The 12,209-nt window shown below is 33.3% G+C and overlaps 1 protein-coding gene across 4 annotated transcripts; it reads right to left on the bottom strand.

Moving 5' to 3' along the window:
• Positions 1–1,463: 1,463 nt before the first annotated feature.
• On the bottom strand, positions 1,464–8,902 carry LOC132749530 (uncharacterized). 4 transcript variants are annotated; one of them, XR_009628431.1, is made up of 3 exons: positions 6,500–8,637; positions 2,888–6,276; positions 2,593–2,841 (listed from the first exon to the last, which is right to left on the bottom strand). XR_009628431.1 is itself a non-coding variant. In XM_060739345.1 (2 exons), exons 1-2 carry the CDS (start codon positions 8,865–8,867, stop codon positions 3,959–3,961), a joined length of 2,385 nt encoding a protein of 794 aa, XP_060595328.1. In that variant the 5' UTR covers positions 8,868–8,902; the 3' UTR covers positions 1,464–3,958. The 4 variants fall into 4 exon arrangements, 3 of the variants coding, with proteins under 3 accessions (XP_060595328.1, XP_060595316.1, XP_060595335.1); XM_060739345.1 differs by lacking the exon at positions 6,500–8,637 and adding an exon at positions 8,801–8,902 and having other exon boundaries at positions 1,464–6,276; XM_060739333.1 differs by having other exon boundaries at positions 1,464–6,276.
• Between the last annotated feature and the right edge of the window lie 3,307 nt (positions 8,903–12,209).

Here is a 12,209-nt window from a genome sequence, read left to right as displayed (position 1 = left end):
AACCCATACGTACAGATTTGGCTGAACTACATTCATCACAAATGAAGTGTATTCATAACCAGTATGCTTTAATTACCCAGGATGCATTTTTAGACAAAATATTACAACATATCTTTTTAGTTATTTCATGTAACATATGTTTTACAATAAATGTAAACTAACATATCATAATTATGTTAACATCAGCAGAAATATAACTTATGTATACCTATAATGTTATAATGTCTTGGTACTAAAATATGACAAATTGTTTAATTAAAAAATTAATTGAACCTATCATAAATTATCTATGAACATAAATATCTGATAGTATATAAACTTATAAAATATGACTGTCTGTGTGAAAGAGCATATTGGCATCCGAGAGCTGGTATATATCCCTCCGGTAAAGCTGAGACTTGTATATATCCCTGATGGGCAACTGAGAACTGACTTATGCCGAGAACTGGAATACATCCCCTAGTCGAGAACGTATATATATCCCCCAAGGTGCAGTCAAGAACAGGTATATTTCCCTGTGGTGTAGCCGAGAACAGGTATATATTCTAAAGGCGAGCTGTGAACTGGTATATATCTCTGAGGTGTAGCCGACAACTGGTATATATCCCAAGGGACAGCCAAAAGCAGGTATATATCCCTGTGATGTATTTGAAAACAGGCATTATATTCTAAGGTGGAGCTGCAAACTGGTATAAATCCCTAAGGTATTGCAGACAACTGGTATATATCCCTAAGAGGGAAGCCAATAACTGGTACATATCAACCAAGGGGCAGATAACTGGTTTATATATATCCGAGGGGCAGCTAAGAACTGGTATATATTACCAAAGGGGAGCTAGAAACTGATATATATTACCAAAGGGTAGGCAGATAACTGGTATATATCTCGAAGTGACCTCGAAAACTTGTATAGTACCCCTGAAGGGCAGCTCAGAGCTGGTGTATATTACCAAAGGGGAGCTAGAAACTGGTATATATTACCACAGGGGAGCTGGAAACTGGCATATATCTCAAAGTTACCCCGACAACTTGTATAGTACCCCTGAGGGGCAGCTGAGAGCTGGTATATATCCCCGAGGTGTAAACGAGAGGCAATAAAGCCAGTTGAAGAGTCAATAAGCACTAGAACCTGACAGCCATGTATATTTTTACCTCAATTGTACATTTCTATTGAGGATATGTATGAAAGCATCATGAAATCATATTTACATCCATGGTGTATAACCTGTTTTGTTTAAAAATTATGTTATACTGTCATATTTTCATCTATGGTGCATAAATTGTATGTTATACTGTCTATGTAGTTAGAGTATATACAAGTACATCTAAATTTACTGCAAGGTATATCTATACTTGCCTAGTGTTTAAAATTATCATTCTAACATAAACAACAAAGACTTCACTTAAAGGAGCTCCACTGAGGTCAAAAAGCCAAACAATAAAGAATAAAAATAGAAAAGCCAAAACTGATTAATCGGGTTAAAAAATAAGGGAAAAAATGATACTAAAGAAATATACTCGGAATAAAATAATTGAAAATCGATATTAATGAAGTGTAATTTTCAGACGAACTTTAGCTATAAACATTTAAACACTATCGACAGGACGTACAGTGTGCTTGACTATCCACAGTGATGGATAATGCAGAATGAGCTAATTTCAAAAATGGAAATAAAAGTATCCTAAGTTTGACACCAATGCGGTAAGTACTATTATAGCATTAGCTACTCATTGAATAGCCGAGCTAAACTGATTACTAGTATTTTGGAAAAACAAAGTGAGCAAATAATCTGAAATTTTGAATACAATTTATTTACAAGAAAAGTAATATATCTTCTTCAAATAGTATGACACATCAACAACATAACTCCCATTAGACATCCTATCATATCAAACAATTAATATAATAAAATCCTCAGTGGAGTCCCTTTAACTATACAATTTGAAAATTACTAACTGTATTAATCTGTACACATAAATCGTTTTGCATAATTAAAACATTTCTCACTTTTTTACAATTTCTACAATATAAAACAATCCAAGAAGGAATCTCTAAAACATAACATGTAAATTGTCCTGATCTCAATGAAAACAATTATGTATACCATTTACTTTTCCTATATATCATCTAACAAGTATTCACTGACACATATAAAATTTACTATTCTTCTTTATCACATAACACTATATATCATATAACTGGTAATAATATATACCATTCCCTTGTCCTATATATCATATAACCAGTATTTACATATACCATTCCCTTGTCCTACATTCCATATAACCTTTTACCATTCCTTATATAACATATATTTGGTATTTATTTATACATTTGTAACATTTCTTTGTCATAGTTATCACTTAACTGGTATTTATATACACCATTCATTTATCCTATATATCATATAACTTGTAACAGATTATAACATTCCCTTGTATTGATTAAATAAAACTGGTATTTATATATATACCACTCCCTTGTCCTATATATCATATAACTGGTATTTACATATACCAATCATTTGTCATATATATTCATATTTGGTATTTATAAATATCATCCACTTTTCCTATATATCATATAACTGGTATTTATATATACCCCTGTCCTATATATTGTATAACCGGTATTTATTTATAACATTCCATTATCCTATACACCATATAACTGGTATCAATATATATCATTCACTTGTCCTATATATTGTGCAACTAGTATTTGTTTATACCATTACATTGTCCAATATATCATATAACAGATATTTATTCATTCAGTTACATTAATCTTTTACTTCTTCTGCCCTTGTACATTATGATATAACTGGTATTTATATATACCTGATTCCCTTGTCCTTTATATCATATAACTGGTATTTATATATACCATTCCATTGCCATACATATTTATATGACTGGTATTTGCATGTTATCTTTTACTTCTTCTAACTTTTCTGACCATGTAAATTACATTAAACATCTGTTTTATGATATTTCCATTAAATTTACTTATTCATTAATTTATTTACTTGTTTATTTTCAAATCTATTTTATGCATTATAATTAGAACATTACTTTTTTCAAATCATATTTCTTTTCACAAACTATCTCTGCTCTTTAAAAAAATAACCTTTACCTTTATCCAGATTAATATATTTTTTCTTTATATTTCACTGCATTTATTTCATTTTTTTTATTTAAATACACATTTGAATATTACTTTCATCAATTTCAATATTACTACAATGATCAGAAATTGATATTTAATGAACTGTTTTTGATGATTGTTATTTATCATATTGTATTACATTCATTATTTAACATATCAATATGTAACTTTAGTATTATTTTTTTTTGCTGATAATGTTTATTTTAATAATTATGTCTTTTATCATGAAATAATTTAGATTAAGCACTATGTTAACTGCATGTATTCTATCTCACTATGTTAAAAATTCAGATCATTTTCTTTTTTGTCAAAAATGAAAAAAAAAATATCATCTCTTTTAACATGCACTAATTTATGTTTACTACATGTTTACTATATCACTTTTTTGTTGAAAATTCAAACCAATAATCACTATCACGTTTAACATGAAATAACTGATCCTTATCTTTTACATACTGTTTAGCATCATTTCCCTTCTCTCCTCCTAGTGATGTCCATGTTAACCTATCATCATTAAACTCCTCACCATCTCCTGTTATATAACATTCCCATACACTCACATCTACAGTATGAGGAATACTAGGAAGACTATCAACAAACTTCTGCCATGTTGTCAAACTCATTATGACTTCATCAAGCTTAATGTTCTTTAAACTCTTCATCTCTAAAGGTGACTGTATTATATTGTCAGTTAACCTACAATGCCATAACACAAGCACACTGAGATTGTGTAACAATGGTAATACTGTGACAAGTCTCTTTGTTATGTTGGTATGATATAATTGAGATTTATTGAAAATATTCTCCATACAATTTAAGTTCTTTTAATTTGTTAGATTTTCTAATAATATCAAATATTTTCTCATAATAACTATCTTTCAATTTACTAAATCTAAATATTTCAAGGTTTGTAGTATCAGCATCTATCACACTAACAGTATCATACAAATAAAGGTACTGAAGTTGTTGATGTTTTGATAAATTTACATCATGCTGGTTCTCACACTCACATTTAACAGACTCAAGATGTATTTGTTCAAGATGACTGGTTCCCTCAAGAAAATTACAAAATGTACTAGTGTAATCATGACTCATTGTTATACGACTCATACTTATTGCTACAAGATTGATCATACTAGATAGGTAACTTACAACTGTTTTATATATTGGATAGTACTTGCCAGTGTTAAAGACATCATTAAGAGTCAGATATTTTATTGTTGAAGTATTTACTTTAATTGTCTCAGAAATACAATTGTTTACCTCATCAATCCTCTGTTCATTACTTTGTGTTCTATCACTTTGTGATCCATGTGAGGTAGGGCCATATGTTACTGCAATTTTTTCAAGACGACGAAACATTGGTAAATATTTTGTAAATTTCATATTTTGTGTGTTGATGTAATCTACCTTAATAGACAGAACAGTGTCAGGAACAATTTGATGCTGATCAATACCTGAACAAACAATATCACAAGACTGACCCAGTATATCAATGACCAAATCTCCTATATAAAATACAGGATTACTTCCTACTCTACATGTTGCATTGAATTCTTCCATTGACTCAAACATAAGCTCTTGAATATCAGTAATACAATCATGATCGCTATAAAAGTCACTATTTATTGTTCTCCTGTATTCCTGAACACAAGAGTCTTTCGATGCAGTATCATATATGTATTTTGAAACATGAGTTGCTAATCTAGATTCTAGACCATATAGCATAATAATTACATTTGACTGCTCTAATATGTCATTGACTGTTGAACAATTCCGAAAAACCTCACAAATAAACTTTTTGACTAATTCAACATTTCCTGTACTATCTGATGAACACATTTTTGCATTGAAATTTATACCAATATTCACTGCAGCCAGAAATTCTTGCATTGATTTGTGAATGAAAGAGAACAATGAGCTTTTAGGTTTGGATACAGAAAAAGAAGGACATTTATCTTCTGTCAAAATCCCCAGTTTCAGACATGTTTGTCGCACATCTTGTGATATTTTCAAATCATCAAACACAGATTTGTCAAATGTTAAGGACTTATCCTTTGGATAATTGAACAATGTCTCATAAGCCAAGCGTGACACACCATATATAAGATGACTATTTAATCTACATATCTCTACATCTGTTAAATACTGAGGGAGTTCAACATTCTGAGAACTTTCCATACATTCTGTATTATTTCCTAAAGTTTTATTGATATTCCAGGTGAAATAAAGTTCTAACATACCAGTATAAATAGCACACCTTGAGGTTTTATCGAGTTTACCATCACACCATAAACAAACCAATTGTTGCAGCATAATTGGTACCTGTTTCAGGCCAACCAGAGACTGTACATTAAGCTTTTGTTCACACACATTAGGATCTAATGATTCGTTCAATGCTGTTATTGTTTTCTTAATCATTTCTTTTTCATGTGTTTTATCAAACCCTTTTAATTTCAATAATTGATGAATCTCTCTATTACTTACTCTCAAACTGTGAATTTTCCATGGCCGTGATGTAGTAACAATGGTGTATTTCTTTGTAAAGTCACGTTCAGGTAGGCCTGCCTGGAACTCATTCCTAGTCTCACTGTCAAAAGACCATTCATCTAAACCATCAAGCAAAATAATTATCTTTTCAGAATCATTTTCAAGAATGTTACTTAAATTTTTTATCTTATCATATCTCATTTCAAGCATTTCTTGAATACTTCGGATCTTTACATTATGTCTAAGAGAAATATAAAACATGAAATCAAATTTCTTCATTTCCTTGACTCCTTCAAACTCATCATCTGTATTGGGTCCATCACTGTGTGCCATACACCAACAGTTGATCAAATATTTACAGAAACTACTCTTACCAGACCCTGCATCTCCAATAACATAAATAAATTTCTGTGGTTCCCCGTTCTTGGTGAAAATCTCTGACATGGTCTTTATTTCTTTTTCCTCAGACTCCCCTCTGTTCTTTTCTATCTTTTTTGTTAAAGTGGGTCTTATATAAATGTCACTGAAGTTATAATTTTCCTCATCTGGTTGTAAAGGTATTGCTGATACTTTAAGTACATCACTGCGATAATGTTCTATCAATTGAGTACGACAACCTGAAATTTATTGAGCAGTCAATAAAGTCAGCAAAACTTACAAATTATCTTAACATTACAAGATTCCCTCACAAACTGGAGAGTTCTCTGACATTGAAATGATGATTTTGTAGTAAGTGCTGTTTTGTAAAAGAATAAATTAAATGTAAAATTATATGTTAAAATTATCACAATTAGGGCAAATTTTACCTATTTTAGCCTTATAATATTATATGAAGCATACCTGATTTAGCCTTTTCATATTCTATATAACATACCTGATTTAGCCTTTGACCTCCATAGATGACATTGACCTTGAGCAAACCAAACACAGACATTGGTTATGCATACTGCCTTGTTGAGGCAAATTTAAGGAAAATCACACAGGGGGTATAGAATATACAGAGAAAAGAAAAAAAAGTTTGATGTTTGGCATTTGTCCTACAAGGGGATATTGACCCGATGGAAACAAACAGACGGAATGACTGACCTAATGATGCCGCAAAGTGATTCCAGTATAGCACCAACCACATTATATGGTAGGATATAATCAAATGTTACATTGTAATTTCATAAATTTAATAATATTATAAATTTAACAAGGAAAATGCAACGGACAAAAAAAAAGCAATGGAAAAGCAACAAAGGGCAATAACTCTGTAATTACTTTAGATAGAGTTATGGTTCTTGTGCACTGCACTTCCCCTTATTGTGTTTGACAATTGTATGAATTTGTTTTGAATTCCAACCAGTAGTTTTCAAGTTATGCCCCGGACAAGGAAAAGTAACAAAGGGCAATAACTCTGTAATTAGTCAAGATAGAGTTATGGTTCTTGTGCACTGCACTTCCTCTCAATGTGCTTGACCATTGTATGTAGTTATATTGAATTCCAATCATTAGTCTTCAAGATATGCTCCGGACAAGGAAAATGCAACGGACATCTGGACCGACCAACCAACCAACCGACCGACCACCGGTGACTCCTATATACCCCCCCAAACTTCGTTTTTGGGGGTATAATAAAGTATATTTGTTTTTTGTAAATCATACTGTTTATCAATACTTCAGTTATATAGTAGACATTTAAGTAATTTAGTGTTTGACAGTATGATTGTAGTATTTCAAATGAATCGTAGTTCTTGTGGTTTCCTTACAGCCAAACCTTTCTTACATAAATTCTAAAGGCAGAGAGTGCACCAGATAGTTCAAAGAGGTAGACTTGAAGGTACATGCTTCAATTCTTTTTTTTTGAAAAATGAACTAAGATAGAGCTATCTAAAACATGAATAAAAACAAGCAATTATCATAGTATTGCAAGCAATCCATAAGTCCCCTACCGGTTAGAACCCCATCAACATTCTGAAGGGCCATTGGCCATTCACTAATGTTTCAATTTTTCTATATTTTAAGAAAATTTGTTGGAAAAGTTCTTTAAAAGTGATCACAGGAAACAGTTTTTATGAACAGACAGACAGACGGACACTCTAAAGTTAATATTTGAAACAATTCCCTGTTACCAAAATATAACATTTTTAACAGCAAAATTCTTAAAGAGGAGATAACTCTTGAATTAAAGATGCAATTTCATAAAAAAATTTCAGCTCTTTTTGACTAATCACAAATAATGTCATATTTGCCATGTTTTAAGCCTATTTGTTGCCAACGCAACCAATATTTTTTCAAAATAGGGAGAACAGATAAGACATGCATAATCTCAAGACTGCCATCTACCCATATGTCAAGTTTCATAAAAATATTTCCAGTACTTTTTCAGTGTATGTGTAAAATTTGCCATATTTTCAGTCTATGTGTTGCCATAGCAACCAGAATTTTCAACATAGGAAGAAAAGAAAAAGACATGCATAATCTCCAGACTGCCATCTACCCATATTACAAGTTTCATAAAAATATTTCTATTACTTTTTGCGTTAACACAGGATCCAGTTTATGTGTAAAATTTGCCATATTTTCAGTCTATTTGTTGCCATAGCAACCAGAATTTTCAACATAGGAAGAAAAGAAAAAGACGTGCATAATCTCCAGACTGCCATCTACCCAGATTTCAAGTTTCATAAAAATATTTCCAGTACTTTTTGCGTTATCACTGGATCCAGTTTACGTGTGAAATTTGCCATATTTTAAGCCTATTTGTTGCCATAGCAACCAGAATTTTCAACATAGGAAGAAAAGAAAAAGACGTGCATAATCTCCATACTGCCATCTATCCATATATCAAGTTTCATAAAAATATTTTTAGTTCTTTTCAAGTTATCGCGGGATCCAGTTTTGTGGACGGACGGACTGACAGACAGACAGACGGACAGACAGACATGCGGACAGACAGACAGACGGACGGAGGGTAAACCTAAAGTCCCCTCCGGTAAACCGGTAGGGGACAATAATATTGTATGATCCGGAGTATATAATTATATCATTCTAATTTCTAAAATGATAAAGTAACAATTACATTCAGCTGGTTTTTATTTATATAAATGGCAATATCATACACTTGTATGTACACCATCAAAACAAATATTTACTCACCTAACTTGGTTTGCTCATTAACTGCTTGACTTTGACCTGAGGAAGTTTCTGTCTTAATTTTTGTCATCTCCTGCAAAAACAAATCATCTTCTTTACTCCAAAAATACTTTTAGTTGAAGACTAATCTATAAGATATTATTAAGATGTTACTTTCTAGAACTGGGGTATCTGTGGCCAAGTGGTTAAGGTTGTTGACTTCAAACCACTTGCCCCTCACGGCTGTGAGATCGAATCCCGAAAGACCATTTGAATTATTTCATGTGAAGAAGCTATCCAGCTACATGTAGCTTACAGAACAACCATGGTTCTACTCAGGTACCCATTTGTGCCGGAAATAATCCACGGAAGGGCACCTGAGGTATTCCTCCACCAGTAAAGCTGGAGCGTGGCCATATGATCTTTACAATGTCGGTGTGATGTAAAACCCAATCAAACGAAAAACAGAACTGCCACTGTCATGGCGTGAATACCCCTGCATACCACTTTGTCAGAATAAACAGTAGTCATTAAGAGCTCAAGGACAACCTTCCTGCCAAATCTGTTGGTAGTAAGCCAGTGCATAACTAAGATATGTATACTACATGTTTTTAGTGGCAAAGATCAAAGTGACCTTTACCTTTGACCTACTGACTTCAAAACTGAAACATGCAACTGCATGACTTGAATACCCTCCAAATTCATGCAGCTTTGCTGGGGGTGTTTTATGATGAATATATGAGAATATAATTATGCTTCAAATGTGAAATGTCAAAATCAATACACTGTGGACAGGCATTCTTAAGCATTTGAGCAGACAGGCTTATTGTAGTTAAAGCCCCTGTGACCTTTACCTTTGACATATTCACCTAACAAGAGGGCCATGATGGCCCTGAGGTCGCTTACCTGTATATAGCCCCCCCCCCCCACGTTGCAGGGCCAATTTTAACCCAAGGGCTTTTATTTGCACAAACTTGGTAGACACCCATAAGAAGATGTTTCATGCTAAACATCTAAGCTCTAGCTCATTTTGCTTCTTAAAAGAAGATTTTTTTAAGTTTTTACTATACACATATAGTTAAAAACAATGACATCCCTGGGGCCGGCCAGTTTTGACCCCAGGGCTTTTATTTGAACAAACTTTGTAGACACTTACTAGAAGATGTTTCATGCTTAATATCTGAACTCTAGCTATTTGGGCATTTTCAAAGAAGATTTTTTAAGTTTTTGCTAAACACATATAAGGAAAATCAATGACCCCCGGGGCGGTGCCAAGTTTGACCCCAGGGCTTTTATTTGAACAAACTTGGTAGACACCTATTAGAACATGTTTGATGCTAAATATCTTAGCTCTAGCTCTTTGGGTTCTTTAAAAGAAGATTTTTTAAGTTTTTACTATATGCATATAAGGAAAATCAATGACCCCCGGGGCGGGGACAATTTTGACCCCAGGGCTTTTATTTGAACAAACTTGGTAGACACCTATTAGAACATGTTTGATGCTCAATATCTTAGCCATAGCCATTTGAGTTCTTTAAAAGAAGATATTTTTAAGTTTTTACTAAATGCATATAAGGAAAATCAATGACGCCCCGGGGCGGGGCCAATTTTGACCCCAGGGCTTTTATTTGAACAAACTTGGTAGACACCCATTAGAAGATGTTTCATGCTAAATATCTTAGCTCTAGCTCTTTGGGTTCTTTAAAGGAAGATTCTTTAAGTTTTTACTATATGCATATAAGGAAAATCAATGACCCCCCGGGGCGGGGACAATTTTGACCCCAGGGCTTTTATTTGAACAAACTTGGTAGACACCCATTAGAAGATGTTTCATGCTAAATATCTTAGCTCTAGCTCTTTGGGTTCTTTAAAAGAAGATTTTTTAAGTTTTTACTATATGCATATAGGGAAAACCAATGACCCCCCGGGGCGGTGCCAAGTTTGACCCCAGGGCTTTTATTTGAACAAACTTGGTAGACACCTATTAGAACATGTTTGATGCTCAATATCTTAGCCATAGCTCTTTGAGTTCTTTAAAAGAAGATTTTTTAAGTTTTTACTATATGCATATAGGGAAAACCAATGACCCCCCGGGGCGGTGCCAAGTTTGACCCCAGGGCTTTTATTTGAACAAACTTGGTAGACACCTATTAGAACATGTTTGATGCTCAATATCTTAGCCATAGCTCTTTGAGTTCTTTAAAAGAAGATTTTTTAAGTTTTTACTATATGCATATAGGGAAAATCAATAACCCCCCTGCGGGGCGGGACCAATTTTGACCCCAGGGCTTTTATTTGAACAAACTTGGTAGACACTTATTAGAACATGTTTCATGCTAAATATCATAGCTCTAACTTATTGGGTTCTTTCAAAGAAGATTTTTTAAGTTTTTACTATATGCATATAAGGAAAATTAATGACCCCCCGGGGGCGGGGCCAATTTTGACCCCAGGGCTTTTATTTGAACAAACTTGGTAGACACTCACTAAAAGATGTTTCATGCTTAATATTTTAACTCTAGCTATTTGGGCATTTTCAAAGAAGATTTTTTAAGTTTTTGCTAAACACATATAAGGAAAATCAATAACCCCCGGGGCGGTGCCAAGTTTGACCCCAGGGCTTTTATTTGAACAAACTTGGTAGACACCTATTAGAACATGTTTCATGCTAAATATCTTAGCTCTAGCTCTTTGGGTTCTTTAAAAGAAGATTTTTTAAACTTTTTACTATATGCATATAGGGAAAACCAATGACCCCCCGGGGCGGTGCCAAGTTTGACCCCAGGGCTTTTATTTGAACAAACTTGGTAGACACCTATTAGAACATGTTTGATGCTCAATATCTTAGCCATAGCTCTTTGAGTTCTTTAAAAGAAGATTTTTTAAGTTTTTACTATATGCATATAGGGAAAACCAATGACCCCCCGGGGCGGTGCCAAGTTTGACCCCAGGGCTTTTATTTGAACAAACTTGGTAGACACCTATTAGAACATGTTTGATGCTCAATATCTTAGCCATAGCTCTTTGAATTCTTTAAAAAAAGATTTTTTAAGTTTTTACTATATGCATATAGGGAAAATCAATGACCCCCCTGCAGGGCGGGACCAATTTTGACCCCAGGGCTTTTATTTGAACAAACTTGGTAGACACTTATTAGAACATGTTTCATGCTAAATATCATAGCTCTAACTTATTGGGTTCTTTAAAAGAAGATTTTTTAAGTTTTTACTATATGCATATAAGGAAAATCAATGACCCCCCGGGGGCGGGGCCAATTTTGACCCCAGGGCTTTTATTTGAACAAACTTGGTAGACACTCACTAAAAGATGTTTCATGCTTAATATTTTAACTCTAGCTATTTGGGCATTTTCAAAGAAGATTTTTTAAGTTTTTGCTAAACACATATAAGGAAAATCAATGACCCCCGGGCGG

This window comes from Ruditapes philippinarum, unplaced genomic scaffold, assembly GCF_026571515.1.
Source record: "Ruditapes philippinarum isolate M1 unplaced genomic scaffold, ASM2657151v2 ctg2748_1_1_1_1, whole genome shotgun sequence".
NCBI lineage: Eukaryota > Metazoa > Mollusca > Bivalvia > Venerida > Veneridae > Ruditapes > Ruditapes philippinarum.
This window is presented reverse-complemented; position numbering and strand designations above follow the sequence as displayed.

Excerpts from the sequence above, each read along its gene's own strand:
- LOC132749530 (XM_060739333.1), bottom strand. The coding sequence starts at position 6,593 with ATGTCTGTGTTTGGTTTGCTCAAGGTCAATGTCATCTATGGAGGTCAA. Across the intron at positions 6,277-6,499 it reads ATATGAAAAGGCTAAATCAG|GTTGTCGTACTCAATTGATA; the intron begins GTATGCTTCATA and ends AATAAATTTCAG.